This window comes from Poecilia formosa, unplaced genomic scaffold (assembly GCF_000485575.1).
Source record: "Poecilia formosa unplaced genomic scaffold, Poecilia_formosa-5.1.2 Scaffold256, whole genome shotgun sequence".
Classification (NCBI taxonomy): domain Eukaryota; kingdom Metazoa; phylum Chordata; class Actinopteri; order Cyprinodontiformes; family Poeciliidae; genus Poecilia; species Poecilia formosa.
In genome coordinates, this window is record NW_006800195.1 from 79,810 (window position 1) to 99,038 (window position 19,229).

At 41.4% G+C, this 19,229-nt stretch overlaps 2 protein-coding genes across 5 annotated transcripts; one reads left to right on the forward strand and one right to left on the reverse strand.

Moving 5' to 3' along the window:
* The first annotated feature begins 1,525 nt into the window (after nt 1-1,525).
* On the forward strand, nt 1,526-10,490 carry ogal (O-GlcNAcase like). Its single transcript, XM_007570145.2, has 17 exons — nt 1,526-1,819; nt 1,950-2,001; nt 2,478-2,575; nt 3,608-3,738; nt 4,770-4,941; nt 5,022-5,120; nt 5,202-5,341; nt 5,418-5,562; nt 6,692-6,769; nt 6,855-7,117; nt 7,214-7,379; nt 8,073-8,158; nt 8,284-8,376; nt 8,451-8,521; nt 9,139-9,259; nt 9,355-9,484; nt 10,223-10,490. Exons 1-17 carry the CDS (start codon nt 1,768-1,770, stop codon nt 10,363-10,365), a joined length of 2,040 nt encoding a protein of 679 aa, XP_007570207.1. The 5' UTR covers nt 1,526-1,767; the 3' UTR covers nt 10,366-10,490.
* Nucleotides 10,491-10,570: 80 nt separating this feature from the next.
* cant1b (calcium activated nucleotidase 1b) lies at nt 10,571-18,661 on the reverse strand. 4 transcript variants are annotated; one of them, XR_001664502.1, is made up of 6 exons: nt 18,543-18,661; nt 15,538-16,086; nt 15,319-15,459; nt 14,165-14,368; nt 12,068-13,016; nt 10,571-12,027 (listed from the first exon to the last, which is right to left on the reverse strand). XR_001664502.1 is itself a non-coding variant. In XM_007570146.2 (5 exons), exons 2-5 carry the CDS (start codon nt 16,025-16,027, stop codon nt 12,646-12,648), a joined length of 1,206 nt encoding a protein of 401 aa, XP_007570208.1. In that variant the 5' UTR covers nt 16,028-16,086; nt 18,543-18,661; the 3' UTR covers nt 10,571-12,645. The 4 variants fall into 4 exon arrangements, 3 of the variants coding, with proteins under 3 accessions (XP_007570208.1, XP_016536244.1, XP_016536243.1); XM_007570146.2 differs by having other exon boundaries at nt 10,571-13,016; XM_016680758.1 differs by lacking the exon at nt 18,543-18,661 and adding an exon at nt 16,883-17,047 and having other exon boundaries at nt 10,571-13,016.
* Between the last annotated feature and the right edge of the window lie 568 nt (nt 18,662-19,229).

A 19,229-nucleotide genomic window follows, 5' to 3' on the forward strand; every position in this document is an offset into this window, starting at 1 on the left:
TGCAATATTTGGGACATTAATTACTTTATCAATCTGTTATGTTTTCTATAGTTATATCCAATTTTGGCTTGATGAGTCCTCCATATATTTGAAATATATTGGAGAGTTAAAAGTGGCTATTAACAAAACAAATCATCACACTGGACTCTGTTTATGTCTGCTTTATTTGGGCCAGAGTTGGAGGGTTTTGGGTTCTCCTGCATTACACAAATCATATTCTCAACATTCTCACAGAAACCCCCAACTCTCTCTGAGAGCAGGGTGTATTTCTACTAAAATGTGTCCATGTATGTGTATGTGGGATTCTCAACCAGTCCAGTTCCTTCTTTGGTTGACACAGATCTCTTGGCTCGTCTTTGGCTGAAATTCTATCAGTCTCCTGATAGATTCTATCAGGAAACTATCAAAGTTTCCTGGAATCGTCCACAGCTGGGACATTTCAACATCTGGATGTATGGGTGTTTACAGCAGTTTAATAATTGTTGTTGACATCTCTCCAAATCTGAATTCCTTTCTGATTTCTAGGACAGAATGATCCAGTCTATTTGCCACAGTAAGACTGTTACAGCTTCAATCGTTCCCTTCAGACATATAATACGCTCCTTCACACTGCAGCCCAAGGGTGTCCAAACTGAAGGCAAGTATTTTTGGGTCATAAAAATTGTATTTCTTTTGTCATGAAAAAATGCAAAAGCAATTCTATTGTAATAGCAAACTAAATCCTAATTAAATATATAGCCTGATTTCTAAGCAGAAAGTATCTGTAAATCATTTTCAATATATTCTAGGCAACAGGAACATTATGAGTACCTGTTTTTTGTTGTTTCTGTTTTTAAAAATCCTCATATTTAGCCATATATTAATAATGGGGTGCAGATTATGTGGAGTAAAGTTACTCAATGTAGTGCTATGTACTATCAAATAAAAATGAAAGCAAAACATTTAGCTTTTGAAAGCAGTTTTTAAGTGCGTCGGAAATGAATAAACAGGAAATTCTTTGCAGATATCAGAAGGAGTCTTATAGTTTATTAAGTTTTACTATGTCCGCATTTCCAACATTGTCGAGCTCTTTCTAATTTGTGGCATTTACTGACAATTTTGTGCAGGAAACGTAAAATTCTGCAGGCAACTGTTTGGACACCACAAAGGGGCTTCCACGTCATTCTTAATTCAGATATCTAAAATTGTAATTTTGACTAGTCATAATTGTGTAGAAGATATCTTAAATCGTAATTACGCATATGTCTCCCGTCAAATGACAGATCCAGTGACGTCATTTGAGATATCTTGAAAGGAATTTTGACTAGTCAAAATGTAATTGAAGATATCTTGAATTATTATTTTTGCTAGTCAGAATGTAAATACAAATATCTTAAATTACCATTCCGGATAGTCAAAATGTAGTTTTGTATAGTCAAAATGCATTTCTAGATATCTGGAATGTAATTTCGGATAGTCAGACGAAACCGAATTTATGTTAAAACGGCTTGCCATAGTGTTACCTGTCGCTATGAGTCAAGGAAGAGCAGAAGGAAGAGCAGAGGAGAGTTTATCGTTCAGACCGGATGTTGACGGGTTTAGACTTTAGAGTGTGAAGTTGCACAGCAACCGTACAGCTGGGTGAAGCAGGTCTGTTAATTCATGCTGCGATAAGACGGTGTCATAAATCAGTGTATAAAAGCAAAGGTTAGGGAGCAGAGCTATGCCATTTTCGTCTTAAGCTCCATCTGAACAAGAGGCGAGACGGCTGTGTGTTACACCGAGGACATGTCCACACCTGGCAGGGACGAGAGACCCTTCATCAGTGGGGTGGTGGAAGGTGAGATAATTGATCAAGCCTGGTATTTATTAGACTCCTCTCGTAGATTTATCGGACTAATAAGTCAACATAGATTTACCTCCTGGTCACCTGATCCTGGTGAATTAAAGCTTAGATTTGCTGTATGCAGGGTTTTATGGGCGGCCATGGACTATGGAGCAGAGAACAGAGCTCTTTAAAAGGTGAGTGTACTAAAACAGCACTGCTGGGGGAGGGAGAGTTTTCATCCTGAGGGACAGGGCCGGGATTTACAAGGATGTGGGCCCTGGGCTGGAGCTGTTTGGTCCCCGATTCACTAAGGAAAACTTATTTTCCAGATTAAATTACAGTACATTAAGAGCTAGTACTGTACAAGTCCAGCCAATAACTTTATGTTGTTTCCAAAGAAATTTGACTGTACTTTTATGATTTTCAAATTAAATTAAAAAAGTCATCTTTGTTGTCTCCTTAGATATTGTGGCCCTGGGCTATTGCCCCTATAAGCCCTTTTCTAATGTCTGACCCAGCTGAGGGATAATGATGCATTGTTCTATCATATAATTAAATTTAAAACTGCATTTAATGCAAGATGTAATTATTTTGTGTCACTGAGTCAGCCATGCATACCTCATCATATCTGCGGAGCAATCTGTAATTTAATCATGTTTGTTTTCCAAAGGGAGCACCAGTGGGGTCTGAACACCTACCTGTACGCTCCCAAGGACGACTACAAACACCGGATGTACTGGAGAGAACTATACTCTCCTGAGGAGGCAGGTCAGTCTCATGCATTCATCCACTGTCTGTACCCACTTACCATTGAGGTCTGGTGGTGTGCACCCTGGACTGGTCACTAGTATGACACAGATACACGCCCTCATAACTAAGGGCAATTTAGAGAAACTGGTAAAAGTGTGTGAAAACCCCTAAACAAAGCTGCTATTGCAGTAGAATAACTGACGATTCTGAAAAATCCCATCTTGACACATTTTTTGTTTTTCTATAAATTTCTCAATTCACTCATGCTACACTTAGCATCTTTATCGCAGGCTTTTATATCAAGAAACTCTAAATTATAAATCCACATCTTTCTCTTACAGAAGATGCATAATTTCTCTTCAAAATGGGAAAGACAAGACAAGAAAAAGGTTCATTAGTGTGTTGGTCTTTACAAGAAAATGGCTGCTTGCTTAACTTTTATTTTATTTAAAGTTTTAAATCTTTACACCAAGAGGATCAGATTAAACTTTCTCACAATGAATACTTCAGGTGGGCTGCAGCTGCCTGAAAGCTCAGCTTTGATCTTCAAGAATGAGGTTGTGAAAAACACCTCATGCCCAGTGTAATGTACAGCGGAGGACCTGTGATGCTGCGGGCCTATTTCTCTTTTACTGATAGTTAGCTGTAAATGGAGCACCAACTTGATCTTTCAGCAGGATAGTGACCCTAAATGTATGGCCACATCAACACAAAAATTATTTACCAGACATAGAAAGCAGCCATCTTCAAGGGTCAGCTGCAGGCCTGATTCAAAGTCCCTTTATCTCTGTGGAGACGATGTTTAAACGCTAAACTTGGCGCATCGCTGCTTGTTATCAAGGATGTTTCAGACTAAAGTTTGATGTTTAACCCTCTGAATCTATCGTCTAATCTCAGGATAATCCTTCAGGTTTTTACTGCCTCGTTATTCTTACAAAAACGCCTCTTGTCGCCTTTGGACATTATCAGGAAGTGTGTTAAAGTCAATCTGTGTTGGAAACTGTCGAGACAAATCAGCGACCCCGCCTCCACCTTTTCCCTTTCTCCTAGAGCAACTGGTGGCCCTGATTTCAGCAGCCGAAAAGAATCGGGTTGAGTTCATCTACGCCATCTCTCCGGGTCTGGACATCACCTTCTCCAACCCCGGGGAGGTGGCAGCTCTGAAGAGGAAGCTGGACCAGGTAGGACTTTGACAGCCGAGGCGCAGCATGGCGGAGCAGGCTAGATGAAACTGCTGACTGTATCGAGCTTTATGGTTCCCGGAGGATTTACTTTACGAGTGGGTGTAAAAACCTTCAGCCGTTATGCCTTTTGAGTCGCAGTGCCTAAAACGTCCTTCCAGCTCAAAGTTTGTTTTTTTTGTTTCTCATATTGCAACCACAAACATGGAGGACGGAGCTGAAAACATGTCGGCAACGGAAGAAAACCCAGTTGGAGTTTTTAGCTTCGCCTCCAGCAGGTCGACAACCCTGAAGGCAGAGAACTGAGCTGGTTCAGATCGAAGCATATTTGTGTTAAAATGTCCCAATATCTCAAGGTGTAACGCTTGAGAAAAAAACAACAAAAAAAAACAATGGTTGCAGGCAGTCTGCACAGCTCAAGGTATTTGTAATGAAAAGCAAGCAAAAACCTCAATCCCTAGATGTGCAAAGCTTCCAAAGACAAACCTTAAAAATACACTGGAGCTGAGGCCAAAGGCAGACCTACAATATATTGACGGTGGAATAGAAAATTTGACAATGAAGGGGTGTGAATACTTTTAAAAGGTGCTGTAGTGGATTTACAATGAATAATCATTTTGTAGGGAAACAAAACTACTTTTATTCCTTGATTTCAGTTTGTGGTTTTTATTTATTTATGTTTTTTTCTTATCGGCCCACAGCTACTTTTGACTCTACAGTTTTGGCCCGTGTGACAAAAAAAATTTGGACACCCCTGATCTACTTGGTTGAAGTTGTTTAGTTTTACAAATTTGCAGACTAAATAGCTAATTATGTTCACAATCCTCTGGCCGTATGCAGATCAACAACATATATTTCTGCAACCGTCTGCTTAAAAGCAAAAAACGAGTTTTTATTTAATCAGACTGTAAACAAGTGCAGTCGGTAAATTCACAGTGCAGCAGCTCCTGTTTTTGTGATTGGCAACAAGTCGTTCAGATTTGGTGAGGTCATCCTGCTGGTCGTGTTTAAACCATCATGTTGCGTTCCAGGTGAAGGCGTTCGGCTGCAGGTCCTTCTCTTTGCTCTTTGACGACATCGAGACCGAGATGTGTCCGGCGGACAAGCAGGCCTTCAGCTCCTTCGCCCACGCCCAGGTGGCCGTCACCAACGAGGTGTACCAGCACTTGAGAGACGCCAAGACCTTCCTCTTCTGCCCAACAGGTCAGGTTGCTCTGAAGCAGCAAGCGAGGCTTAAATGTGATGTTTTTATCCCCTGCTCCTGACTCGCTGTGGCTCTCCAGACTACTGCGCTGCTTTCTGCAACCCCAACGTGCCTCAGTCCTCATATCTGCAGACCGTGGGGGAAAAACTCCTGCCGGGGATCGACATACTGTGGACTGGTGAGGCTCTAGTCAGTTTGCTTCCGTGTTTTCAGAGATCAGGTCCATCTATTCAGTTTTTGTTTTGTTGCCGTTTCTCAGGTCCGAAAGTGGTGTCCAACAAGATCTCAGTTGAATCCATAGAGGAGGTGACGGCGGTCCTGAAGAGGCCACCGGTCATCTGGGACAACATTCACGCCAATGACTATGATCCTCAGCGGCTCTTCCTGGGACCATATAAGGTGTTCATCAGCAGAATCAGCTCTGCTGTAAATGTATGAGCTCGCTAACGATGGGCTTTACTCCGTCTTCATGAAGGATCGACCCACTGAGCTGATTCCTAAACTGAGAGGCGTGCTCACAAACCCCAACTGTGAGTTTTACCTAAACTTCGTGGCCATCCACACTTTGGCAACATGGTGCAGATCTTCAGCTACCGGAGGAGGAAGTGATGTGGAGATGGGTGAGTTCTGCTGTTTGTCTCGTATTTGGGTGAGACGCAGGGGCACGGGGGTCGCATCTAAAGGTAAAACTGGATACTCCTGGTTTACGGTGTCGAAAGGAGGGGGATGTTTCTGGTTACCCTTAAAAATAATCAGCTTTTTCTTCATTAAAACCACTAAGGAGTAGAAAAATTATAGGGAAAAAACTTAACATTTTGCACTATTCGTTGTAGTGTCCAAATACTAAACTAGAGACGAGTGTTGAGGTTTGACTGAACCACCTTTCTTTTAAGGAAGATTGAATACTGAGGTATTCATAAAATGTGTTTTTTGTTTTTTTGTTTTTTTTTGGGAGAAGGAAGCTTCAGGCTTTCATTAGATTCTCCTGCAGCCCAATAAGAGTACAGAAACGGAGAGAGTCTTGCTGTCTGGGCTAAATGTCTAACTTTAAAACTGCTCTTTTTTTAAAAAAAAAAAACATTTATTTAACCAGATAAAAGCCAATTGAGCTCCAAACCTCTTTTGCAAGAATGATCTGCCAACAAATGTTATGGTGGACAAGACAAGTAGTCAAACATAGACATTAAAAATACATAAAAGTGAACAATTTCACAATAAAGCGCAGTAGTTGTGACAACAATAATTTAAAAGTAGAGGCAATTCAAGATTTGAAACACACCGGTCACTGCTGTTGGTGTTTTAAAATTTCGTGGAAAGCGTTCAGTGAAACACGTTTTGACATTTTTAGTTCAGCTCTCAGGGCGTTCCAAGCAGAGCAGCTAAGCGCTTCCCCCTCTCCCCCTTTTTCTATTTGCACACAAAAAACATAGAGATACAAACTGTCCTTGGAGAACAGGCAGCAGTTATGGTTTATGCTTTATTAAAACATGGTAGTGGTACTATGGTCCTGTGGGGCTTCTTTAGTACATGCAATGTCTGCAGAAGAAGAGGAAGTAGAGTGACTGTGCTCAGAGTGACACTTTTAAGATCCATAACTTTTTAAGAAAGTTATAAATGTGGAAAAAAAACCCCCACAAAAGTCTGGATTGGTCTCTAATCTAATCATCTGAATGAGCTTCATCTGTGCGTCAGTTAAATAACGGAGCGTGGTTTGACCCTGAGAGCGACCTTGTCTGTTTCTGCCTCCAGGCTACAGCCCTCAGGGAGCCCTGACTCTGGCCCTCTCAGACTGGCTGCAGGAGTTGATGAGCGCCAATCAGCCGGGAGGTAGAGCACAGCCGGAGTTGGCCTCCGTTAACTCAAAATTCAGAAAAACCAACGAGGCGGGAATCCGATCCACTCATGCCTGCAGGTGCTTGTCGGTCGGCTCGCCTCAGGAAAGCGCCTCAGCCGGACGAGGAGCCCATGCAGACGGACGCGGCCGAGAGCCTCTACGTTCCCGGGCCGGGAGAGAACCCGCTGTACACGGCCGAGCCGCTGACTCTGGACGACCTGAACCTGCTGTCGGACCTCTTCTACCTGCCGTACGAGCACGGGGCCACGGCCAGGACCATGCTGGAGGAGCTGGACTGGCTCAGGACCCACCGCGAGGCTGCCGCAGCGCAGACGGAAGAGGTAGGGTAGGGTTTTTTTTTGTTGTTGTTGTTTTCTATTAAACACTTCCTGGATCATCCTAGTTCTCTTCATGAAATCACTGCTTTTTGATTTCAGTGGCGCGGCCGAGCAGGAAAGTTCGACAGCATGTGCGACGCGGTGGTGCAGATGTTCAACCGTCTGTCCAACGCCCCGAACCGCAGTGTTTTGTACGACCTCTACAACTACATCTGCGACATCAAGAGCGGCGTCGGACTGGCTCGAGCCTACGTCAAGACTCTCGGTGGGAAAACTTTTATCTGTTCGAGGATGCATAATGAGAATGATCAAAATTTATAAAAGTTTCACGTCATTAGAAGTTTATTTTATTGTTTTTTTTAAAAAACCTCACTCGTATATTTCATATATTTTTTTATTACATTATTATAATTCAAGTTTTTATTTGTGTTGATTAAAATGTTTATATTTATACTGCTTAAATTGGGCTGGGCATTTATCGTATCGTTTATCATTTATTGTGATAAATCACGATGAGAATTTAGATTTATCCAATTATGCTTAAAACCGCCCAAAACTGGATTGTTAGCTTCACTATTTGATCCTCTATTTGTTCAATAAGAGTGTCAGTAAATTTGAAAATATGATTAAATGCAGGTACTGGGTGTTTGTTACCAAATGTTTTCCTTTCACTTAACTTTATTTCATTACTTTGCTTGGACACCAAACTGTGAAATGGCAGCCTGTTTTAGCAGTGGCTGTTTATGGCTCACTCTGCAAGTTCCCCCATGATAATTATAGGCTATAGCATAAAACCTGTTTTAAGGAAGCTGTTTTATTTTCAATAACTGTGAGTCACTGTCATCAAAATTAACCAAAATTATAAAAAATAAATAAATAAAAATAACGTACGTTAGCTGGCGAGTTGCTGTTTGTTAAAGAGAAGCGTGTTGTTCATATTGTGTGTTTATTTCCACAGGAGGTCAGGATCAGCCCTCCGCTCAGACGCTGACCGACGATCCGGAGCCGTGGGGCTTCAGAGGAGGCCTCTCTGGAGAGTTCCAGGTAACCAAACCAGGGTAGCGACTTCTTCCAGAATAATATTTGGTAATGACTCAACACCTGCAGGAAATGAGGGGAACTGAAGTTGGAGAAAGTCAAAGTAAAAATGTTCGAGTTTGAATTTGCAGAGGATGCTCCCAGGACATGGAAACAGGGATCTGTTTAAACGGCCTCCCATGACCGCAGTCTACTGCGTGCGTCCTTACTGCAGCGGCGACAAGGTGAGGTCCGTCACTGAGGCACCGATTGGGTTTTGTTTAAAATGTGACCCAACATGGAAACTGTTCTGTGTTAGGCTGAGGTGCAGAAGATCTTTAAGGAGTTGCAGAGAAGAGAGGAACAAAGCCCTAAACTCATCAGTGACAGGTAAGAAAAAGACCAAAAACAAATAAAAATATGTGTTTTTGTTTCCTCTGTTGGAAACTTCCTGTGGGTAAAAAGGTTGGTAAGATCAATGAGAAGGGTTTGGGGGAAATAGGACTAAATATTCTCAAACTAGATATAAAATATAGTTCAGTTTAAGATTTGATCATTTTAAAAAAAACTAGGAAAAAAAAAATAGCCAACCCAGATATTTTTGTTTTTATTGGAGTTTTATATTTTGTTTTCCTAAATCTGTACCAGCTTTACTTTGAAAGATGTGAATTTAGGACAAAATCTTTTCTCTCCCTTTTATGAAGAAGTGCTCATGTTTGAGAAGATAGATGAATTAATAACACTCCTTTTCTTTGTACTTCTCTGCATAAGGATACTTCCATTCTTCATTTTACCCAGTTTTATTGTTTTTTTGTTTTTTTTCTTTGTTAGCTTTTCATTTCAGGCTGATATTTTGATAGCCATTCATCCCCAGGTCTGAAATCATAAAATATCCACAAACAAAGCAGCGTGGAGTTGCCAACTAGCCGTCAGTGATGAGTGTTTGTGCTGTAGATGTCTCTTGTCCTGCGACCTGTGTCTTAACGTGCTCTGCTGGCCGTCCACAGCCTGTCCTCGGGGGACGTCGCCCCCTCTCCGCAGTGCGCTCTTGTTGTGGAGGACGACATCGGGGTCTGTGGATATGCCCTGGGACTCACCGATGCCAAACAAGCTGCAGCCACAGAGCAGGTGGTCAAAACTTAAGATCCCTGTTTTAGTTTCTGCAACAGTTGTTTGGAAATAAACAAAGTGTGTCTTGACCGACTGTTGCCTTGTGGTTCCAGAGGCCAGGAAGCGACACCTTGTTAAAGGATTACCCCTCCCTGGTTGTGGTCCAAGTGCTGCCTCGGGTCACTGATCCATCCCCGGCCAGGCGTATGGTCGCTCAGCTGCTGTCCTCCATCAGGAGCAGCGGTAAGTGGCCCCGACTCAAAGCTCTGATCAGTAAGACTCAAACAAAAGGTTTACCCCAGGGGGGAACTGCCCAGCTCCGTTCCTGCAGCTTTACTTTACATCAGTCATGATCAGAGTTGGGTAGTAACTAGTTGCGTTCGCTGGAGTAACTTTCTGGAAAAAAATGTACTTGTCGGAGTATTATTACGCTGTACTTTTTACTTGAGTAATTTCAGTATGAAGAATCGCTTCTCCTTCCTGTCTCACTGCGGGTAACTTCGCTGAATGGAGAATTGGCTTGTTTTAACTTTAAAAGTCAGCAGACATACACCTGCAGTTTTTTGTTAAACTTTTATATTGAATTAGATCGTTTTGGGAAAAAAAAATTATTTTGTTTTTTTGTACATTTGCTTTAGATTTTCATTTTGGTCCTTTAAAACACTAGAATTTCAACATACCATTATATTTTGGTTCATTTTAGGTCATTTTTTGATATTAAATGATTGATGTTTTAATCAGTTACACAGTACTTGAATAGTCTTTTTTTTTTTTTTTTTTTTTTTTTACCAAATACTGTTTTACTCTTGAGTAATTTCTTGGATGGCTGCTTTTTACTTTTACTTCAGTAAAAGCATGTTGTCGTTCTGCTACTGCCTCTGATCGTCTTCACCTTAATTGGAACGTCCACTCTTGAAATTAAATTATTTTTTAATTTACTCCCGGTGTATTTGATCAAAGATTGTTCTGTTTGACCTTCAGGCTCCAGAGGAGTTTTCTGCGAGCTGAGGCAGAGCGACCGGAGGATGCTCGACTTTTACTCTAAACTCGGCTCCTTCGAACACGTTCCCGTGGACGGGAGTCTGGCTCAGGATGCCGTCATCATGGCAACAAAGTTCCAGTAACGCCAAAGCATTTAGGATGTCGGTAAACGACGCTCATCGGTTTGAATCAAGTCTTTGGCCTTGTCTTTTAACATTTTGTCAATGTTATCTCTGTGAGGATATTTTTTCAATAAATTGGAAACATCCACAGTGAATCGTTAGCGTTTCTAAGTTTAGAGGGAAATTCATCAAGGCGACACATTGAGACACACACACACCAAGACAATTAAACAAAGAATGCATTTTATTTGTCATTTAGACAATACAATTACTCTTAATGTATTAAGAATTAATCTTTGATTAAATAGCTTTATTATTATTTGTTCTCTCGCTTTAGAAGCATAAAAAAAAAAGTTTAACTTTGGACAAGAAAATAAAGATGAACAAAGATCAGCAGCGACAAACGTCCTGCCTCAAAGTAACCGTGCTTCATGGAGCCAAAAACGTCTGCTCTACACATGACAACATGACGAAGCTCAGCGTTTCTCAGCAGTAAAACACAAACGGGACTGGATTTAAGGTTAAGGACACTTTTCTTCTTTGGTTGAACCCTGAGTGACCAGCTGAGAGACGCCGCACAGAGACGTGCGTCTACTGCGTCTGAACATGAAAACCCCGTTTAAAAAAAAAAAAAGAAGCTACACTGCTGTAGATATTTTGAGTGAAACAAGTGTAATATGCTCATAATGTGTGATTTAAAGGCAAATTTATACATATCAAACACTGAAAATGGAATGTAAAAAAATAAAATTCCTGTCAAAAGCTTGTATAGTCGTTCTAAGTAGGAATGCCGCACCAACAAATTATTCAGTTGAGCTGTTTGTTCAGTGTGGAGCGATTATACAAACATATTTGATTTTTTATTTTTTTTTAATGGGTGTGAACGTCTAAAATTACACTGGATTACCTTTAATCCACACAGGATGGTCATACAGGCTCAAACAGGTTCTGGACGAGGCTTTGTGCAAACCAAAGAACACCATAGCAACAGTCAAGCATGGTGGTGGCAGCAGTGTGCTGTGTGGCCATTCTGTTGCACTGCACACAATAACAGAAGACTGCCACCTAATTCTTTATCTTGACCTCAAATCTACAACGGTTGAAACTTGGACACATTTGGGTTCGAACAGGAGACGAATCCACGCACACATCAGAACAGGATTTAGAGCGAAAGGAGACGAACTTCTGGAACGGTTCTGACCTCGACCCAATCAAGTCTACAATCAGTGCAAATAAATCAAACAATTTGAATGAACTAAAGTTCACATCCAGTATAAAATGCCCCCATTTTATGACATTTCTGCTCAAGATAAGTGTATGTAAACTTCTGATAAGAACTACATGTGGCCATAAAAAGTAATGAAAAGATACATTTGCGAAATGACTGACAGTGGAATGATACGACTAAGCCTTACTTTGTGTGGGGAGTGTCACGACTCTGGTGAATATCAAACCTTTCGAAAGAACAAATCTCCGCTCATGGGGTTAAATTTTTTTTATCTAGTGTATTTAAGTTAAATATTTAAACTTGAAAACCCTACATGAGATCAAAAACATTTCCTGAAGCCTTCTCGGTATAAATCCAGTTCGATGATGAAAGCCAAAGATGTTATAAAACAAGCAAAAATAAAGAAACGCCGACAGCCGTCTCTTTAAATGTGCACTGATATGAAGCAGAAACGCCTGTTAGAGATTTATGTAGGTTCAGAAAAATACCTATCACCTGTGGTAATAAGTTAGATTTTCTTTTTTAAAACATTAAATCGTCCACGGTGAAGAGGACTGTTGTGCTTGTCATGATCAGTAATGAAGAATGCCACCATCAGAAAATATTTAGCACCTGATAAAAAGGGAAAAACACATTTTGCCTTACAGGCCGACCATTTCCCGTGGTTTAAATAATACTAGAAAATTGCCCATGTCACCAACTGCAACCTGTTTATATATAAATATATATACACATCTCCAAAAACCAATTTAATATTTTTGCTTTAATGTTTGGTCTAAGTCCTAATTACTGCTTTAAAAGCATTTTACTTTCTTCCTTTTTATTATAGATTCAACTCCAATCGGGTCTCTTCTCAAAATTAAATAAAGAAAAAACAAAGACAAAACGTCTAGCAGCACTGATGTGATGTAGGTTTGACTCTATAGTGTTTGCTGACGGGAGACAGCAGCAGATGTACGTTTTTCACAGTTGTCCTGTTGACCTTTCACCTGTGCTTTCAGAAAAAAGTTTTACCCTTGTTATCCCGATGCTCTCTAGCATAATGCGATATGAAACTTTCACCCCGCCACGTTTCAAATGAACTCCAGCCCTTCGTACTTCACATCTCCCATCTTGGTCTCGGGCATCAGCAGCCGCCCGTCCAGTGTGAAAGCAATGATGTATGTGGCGATCCTGCCTGCGTCCTCCTCCGACTTCAGAGCCAGGACGACCTGGTCGTCGGTGTCGGGAACGAATTTGAACGAGGAGAAGCCGTGGGTGGGGTTAAAAGGTCCGACGCGCTGCGTGGTCACGTGTCTGAAGTCCGCGGGGCAGGACAGGAGGAGGTTGGTGGCTCGACGCTCGTCGGCCGCCTCCTCGTAGTGCTCGTGGCTGGCACGGCGAGGTAGGAAGAACCACCGCTGGAGGCGCTCGCTCCAAGCTGCCGATTCATGGATGAGGTAACCTGCGAAGAGCAAGAGGATTTCATTTACACTTCACCCCACTGCAGGTGCTGACCGAACTTTGCCGCCTGTCCACGTTATATGTTGAGCGGGACGATCGTTTCCAGTCACAAAACTGAATTACCGTATCTTTAGGACTATAAGCCGATACTCTTTGCCCCACGCTTTGAACCATGCGGCCCCATACTCCGGTGGGGCTTTTCTGTGGATTTTTGTTCAACCACCAGGGGGGGTTCTTTAGCAGGAAGTGAATCATTGGAAAGAAAGTGCTAATTTTCATTTAGAACAAACACATGCTAGTAGCAGGCACGACAGAGAAATCACTTCAAACTCATATGATGCAGCTCTTAAGTTGAAGGTTATCGATCTGGCAGTACAGGAGGGAAATAGAGCCGCTGCACGTAAACTCGGCGTGAACGAAACCACGGTTCGGCGTTGGAGACGGAGGGCTGAGTCCTTAATAAATCCAGCAGATTTATTGGAAAACCGAGAGCGGCGGAGATACCAGCGGCTTACAGCCCGGTTTCCAAGCTTTTTTTAAATTTTTTTTATTGTAGGTGCTGCTTATAGTGAGGTGGGCTCTATAGTCCGGAAAATACGGTAACTTGATTCAGATCCTTAAGACAGCAACATTTCAGTCATTATGTTGACTTATTGAATACATGTTTTCATTTTGTGTCAGATAAAGTCAATGGAAGTGTCCAAAAAAAAAAAAACTTTATACTTTCTGTTTCCTACAATGAACATTTTTAATAAAATGTTTAATTTACACATAAACTGGCTTGTGGTCTAGCAGCTTTGATCAGAAAGTTGTTCCTAATGTTTTACAGCTTTGATCCTGGTGACCCCCTGCCCAGCATGCTTCAAATGTTTTCCTGCTGCGGCACACCTAAATCCAATGAATGGACCATTGTTAAGCTTCTACCAAGCACGACGAGGAGGAACTGACCTATTTATATCAAAATGCCGTATTAAAGTAGTAAAACATAAAACACGACTTAAGGAGAAAAACATGAATTCCAACAAGAACTTCTGTTCGTAAATGTAGGTAATACTTCATCAAAGCGATATGATTTAAACTGGTGCTCCACAAAGCTCAGGGTTAGTCTTTGCGCGCAACCATCGGATGGTATCGACGGCAGACGTGCACCTGGTGGTTTGATCCCTGCAGCTCTCCGCAGGGCGGCGTAGTAAGGCACCCAGTTTTCATGCTCCACGCCGCCCTTGTAGTCGATCACTTTCACCCACTCGGGGTTGTTGTTGACGAATTCCCCGGATGTCGTCGTCCACTCTTTCCCCAGACCTCCGACGTACAGGTGCTCATCCTTCACTGCCAGCCACTCCGCCTTGAATCCTGCACAGAAAACGAAAGCATTAACTACAATCACAAACAATTCCTCGGGAAAGTACTCCTCGCTCTTCAACTCATCGCTTCAAGAGCAGACTTGAATATGCTGCTTTGGGGCTTTGTGTGACAGACCAACCCAAACTAGAGAGCCAAAGTCAAAAGCGAAGGAGGACAATCCGAGATTTTCAAGTTTTAAACAGACAATAATCTGTGATGTTTTGTGGATTTGTAGTCAGCTTTCTGTACTCTGGTGCCTCTAAATAAAACATCCAAATGGCTCTATGTGTACGGAAACCAATACATCACCCTGTGTGGGAGCTTGAAGCAACTGAGGTGGGCAACGGGGGGAGTTGACCCAATGCCACTGTTATGAATGAAAACTTATGAAAGTCCAATAACATCAGCGGTGTTTGTCTTGTAAGCTTAAAAATGTATTTCTCACCTCTGACTGCATTTGCTGTTCCACAGGCCGTCTTAATATTCAACATTATCAAACCTGAGTCGCAACAGCACAGCGATCACAAACAACTCTTTTGACCACCAACATCTGGCTGACCCTAATCAAATGTTTCTACCTTACATACCATCATTTACAAACAGAAAAAATAACACATAATAATGTGAGGGTACTTTTCTTTGACAGAGATCAGGCAGAGCTCAGAGTTAAAGGGAAGAAGGATGGAGCTAAATGCATGACAATCCTGGAAAAAAATCTGTTAGAAGATCTAAAACAAGACTTAAGAATAGATCAGAGATTTGCCTTCCAACAGGACAACAACCCTAAAATGTGGGACGGTTTAGATTGAGGCATATTCATGTGTACAACAGTCCATAAGAAGTTCAGGAGGTATGAATACAGTTGGAAGGTATTAAAGTTCTCGACTAAACGTTCGGTTTTTGTTTTTCTTAAAAGGATTTGCTGTCAATCTTTGGGGTTCATCAGCCTTGGCACTGACCTTTAGACACGGAGCCGTCGCCATCAGGAAGTATCACCCAGGGAACGGCTCTGCTCCCCTCAATCCTGTACACCACACCTGTGCGGTCATCCACACTGTAAAGGTGACCGTTGAAGGCCACCAGCTCTGACAGCTCCATACCTGCAGGCACGGCGTTGCACCACATATTAATATGAACATGCACAACCGTATGCAGAAACAGGATTTTTAGCCACGTACCTCGTCCTTTCTCAGCCAGACTGCTCTCCAAGGTGACTGTGTCTGCATCCCACTCCACCTCCAGTCTGTCCCCACTCTCCGAAACGGTCACGTAGCCTCTTTTCATGTAGCTGAACCACGTCTGACCTTTGGAGCTTTGGGACGCCGTGTCCAGGTCGGCAATCGCTCCTATACGGTAGCGAACGCCGTGCGGCGTCCTCTCTGGTGGACTCAACGGGTATGTGTCATTGTAGGGCTTTTTCCTCTTTAGACACCAAGAGAGTCTTTGTGATCTCACATCCTCCTCTCTGCGAGTTTGAAAACTACCTCTGGTCGGTGTGTCTGTGCTCCCTACGGTCCGGTGCAGGTACAGCATGAGCACTATGGCCAGCAGGACGGTCACGATTATTGCTCTCCATCTGGGATGGAAGCGCAGGTCGGAGGCAGTGGCCTGCGTCATGGACGCCAAGGCCAGGGGGAGGCCTCGAACCGCAAAACCGAAGGAGTTCATGGAAGTGTCGGGTTCATCCCTGGAGCCAGCTGTGGGTTGGAGATGAAAACTTCCACCGCCTGGAGAAGAAGAACAAGGAGGAACATCAGCAGGGTTGCACAAAATGTAAAACCTAGTTGAAAAGTTTGAGGTTTTTGAAGTATGTGTCTACTTTCATAGCAGCTGGAGAAGAATAGGCACTGGTAGGAGGGCAAGCTGCTAAAACGGGCTCTTGTTCCTATTGTTCCTTATTCACAACGGGGCTTTGTTGGGCTGAGCAGACCGTATACCGAATAGGAACAGAGCTCCACGAACATACCGAACCACCAGGAAGAGAACCAGCACACCCTCACCCTGCTGTCTGCCGTAATTTCTCAACATGTTGAACTGCTGTCAAGATTATACCCATGTTTTTATCCATTTTATGTTTTTTCACACTGATCTGTTGTACAGAATTCCATCTCCTTGACTCTCTGATTTAACTTTATTGTTTCTCCTGTGAAGTACTTTAAGACAACTTACAAAGTTTAGCAGACTTTTATTTTCAACAGACTGTTTCACCTCCGTCAGAAATTTAGATAAATAGATAAAGAGACGTGGTACCTGCTGAAATAAGAGATCTGTTATTGTTCTGGGCCAAGGTGACCCTTCACGTTACTCCAAACAGCGACAAACAGAGCAAATCTTTACCCAGCCATTTTGAATTTTTTAAACAAGATTTGACTATTTAAATATCTGCACTCTAAGTAGAATATTAATCTTAAAACAATTTTATACTTATATTTATTTACTGACTAAATTCTACAAGATTAAAAAAAAAAAGGGTTCACATGAATATTTGCCAAGAAGTCATCTGGGTGGAACAGATAATCTTACATCACATAATTCCCCCGGTGCATCCGCTGCTTCTCTCTGAACGTGTTCACGCTTGTCGACTCTTTAAACTGAACACGCAAGGCTTGACAGAACAAAAAAATAAAATAATAACAAAAGAGCTTTTTGTCGTTGCTGAATACATAACCGATATTTTCCACCTCCCTGCACCACAGACCAACACATGACATTGCTGTATGGCGTATAAAGAATTAAACTATTCACCCTTCCTCCTTCTCCTCTCCCCTGAATAGGCTGCTACTATCACGTCGTTCTGCTCCGCACACATCCCTCAGAGAAACTCGCTCGTTCAGCCCTCGTACTCGCATGAATAATTGATTTCAGCAGGTCTCTTCCTTTACCATCTTGTAGACCATCTCAAGTTTCACAGCCAAAACTAACTTGGATTTCTAGTGATAAATTGTGAACTGTATTTGTAGTGTTAATAAGAGAAATCTGCCAAAAAATAAGAGAAAGTCTACAGCATACAGCTTAAAGACGAATTTGATGCAAAAGTTAAAAAAAATTGATGTGAAATTAATTTTTCTCACAAAATGCAGTAAAAGTTGCACTTTAAATCCTCTCAAATTTATTTTTTAGGGACATGAAAAATAAAAGCAGACTCTTTCTCAGGAAGTAAATACAACATGGCAAACCCCAACAACACCACAGAAAGGAAAGTGATTGAAATAGCAGTATTTCAAGACAACAAAACTGCAAAATCTTGCATTTTCTGTAAACTGCTTTTCTGTTTGATGTTTATATTTCCTTGTTGTTTCTATTTCTTTATATTGGACGCATTTGCTTTCCAATATTTATGTACTATAAACAAAGAATAATAATGTATATTTTATTCTTTGTTTGGTTTTATCATTGCATTTTGAACGGTAAAAGTTCTGTGAAAGACTGAAGATGATACAAATAAAAAAATGCATTTTTTAAAAAGAAGAGACTATTTAACTATTTAACACTTAAATAGTGTATGACTATTTAAGTGTCATACACTATTTAAGTGTATGACACTTAAATATTCTCTTGAATATTTTGTTAACTACTTACACACAGGTATGTAAGTAAATATCGTTCATATTCAAGTGTGGCGTAAGTAGTGTCAACTGCCGTTTTTACTCCTTTACGCAGTGGGACGTTACGTTACGTAACGCAGCAGAAAATCACATCTAAGCGTTCACAGCAGTTAATGTCGCAAATCAGCTGTGCTGCGAACTATGTTAGACTATTTCAACTGTCAATCGTTTTTGGGTTTTTTTCTTTTCTTCATTATTTCCCTTGTTTGCCGTGTGTAAATGATGAGAGAATTAATTGGAACAATTCCACTTTAAGCTATTGTTTGAGGTTACAAGAGCCGGTTAAAGGTTCATAAACTTTGGCAGTACAGGCTGAATTAGCCGGTTTAAATGAATACAGATAAACTCCTAAAACCGTAAGCCGAAATGTCCGAACATGTCCAAGTGTTTCACACGGACGGAAAGTTATGTCATACAGCGGACATCACCTCCAGACGTTTTATTAGCCGCACGGCTAACATCAGCTAGCAACAGTACATTGTAAACGTTTACATTTCGCCCCGACTCACGAAGGACGCCGCTCGTCAACTTACAGAGTTTACCCGACCCATGTCCCCATTTTTGCCCCAGCAGCTCACCTGATGTGGAGGCTTCTCACGACGCCCTGTTGGCCGGTGACAGTCTCCTCCTACACGGAACTGCTGGGACTCCCTACAGTAAGAGTAAGGGCACCTCACGGCTCTTTAACGTCATAAACAAAACATGGTGTCCACGGGGTTTCGACGCAGCCACATCGATAAATTATATACAAAAACAGCTAACAGACATTTAAAAGTCATTCTTGTCAAAATATAAATAAAAAAATAAAAATGTAATTGTTTATTTTAGTATTTAAAGTACAAACTAAATCAAGAAATTCACAAAATCTCAATTGAGACCACTTTTTATTTTATTAATGTACAGACGAATTTTTAACTTGATACAGTAGATTATTGAGGAAAGCATCAACGTTGTTAAAGATGTTAGAAGGTGTGTATTTTAATGGTGGTTAGCATCACAACGATTGCTGCTATGTTTTGTTTGTACTCAAGATAGTTATTTATATTCCCAGTCAGAATTAACAAAGTCCACTGAAGTAGGAATGCCAGCTTGTAAAGTCAGAGGTCAGAAAAGCCCTGATTTCTATATCAAATATTCTCTATGCACATATAAAACAACGTAAACATTGCTGTTATAAAGCATTTATCACATTTTACAGTGGCACACATCATACTGTACAATTTTTATTTGTAAAGATGGTTTTGTAATGTTTGCATAACCATAAA

Bases quoted from the DNA above. Each gene is read 5' to 3' on its own strand.
- ogal (XM_007570145.2), top strand. From the start codon at position 1,768: ATGTCCACACCTGGCAGGGACGAGAGACCCTTCATCAGTGGGGTGGTG. The intron at 3,739-4,769 runs GTAGGACTTTGA...GTTGCGTTCCAG, and splicing joins TGAAGAGGAAGCTGGACCAG to GTGAAGGCGTTCGGCTGCAG. The intron at 8,522-9,138 runs GTAAGAAAAAGA...GGCCGTCCACAG, and splicing joins CCTAAACTCATCAGTGACAG to CCTGTCCTCGGGGGACGTCG.
- cant1b (XM_007570146.2), bottom strand. From the start codon at position 16,027: ATGAACTCCTTCGGTTTTGCGGTTCGAGGCCTCCCCCTGGCCTTGGCG. The intron at 15,460-15,537 runs GTACGTGGCTAA...CCGTGCCTGCAG, and splicing joins TCTGGCTGAGAAAGGACGAG to GTATGGAGCTGTCAGAGCTG. The intron at 13,017-14,164 runs GTGCACGTCTGC...TGCTCTTCGCAG, and splicing joins TGCAGGGATCAAACCACCAG to GTTACCTCATCCATGAATCG.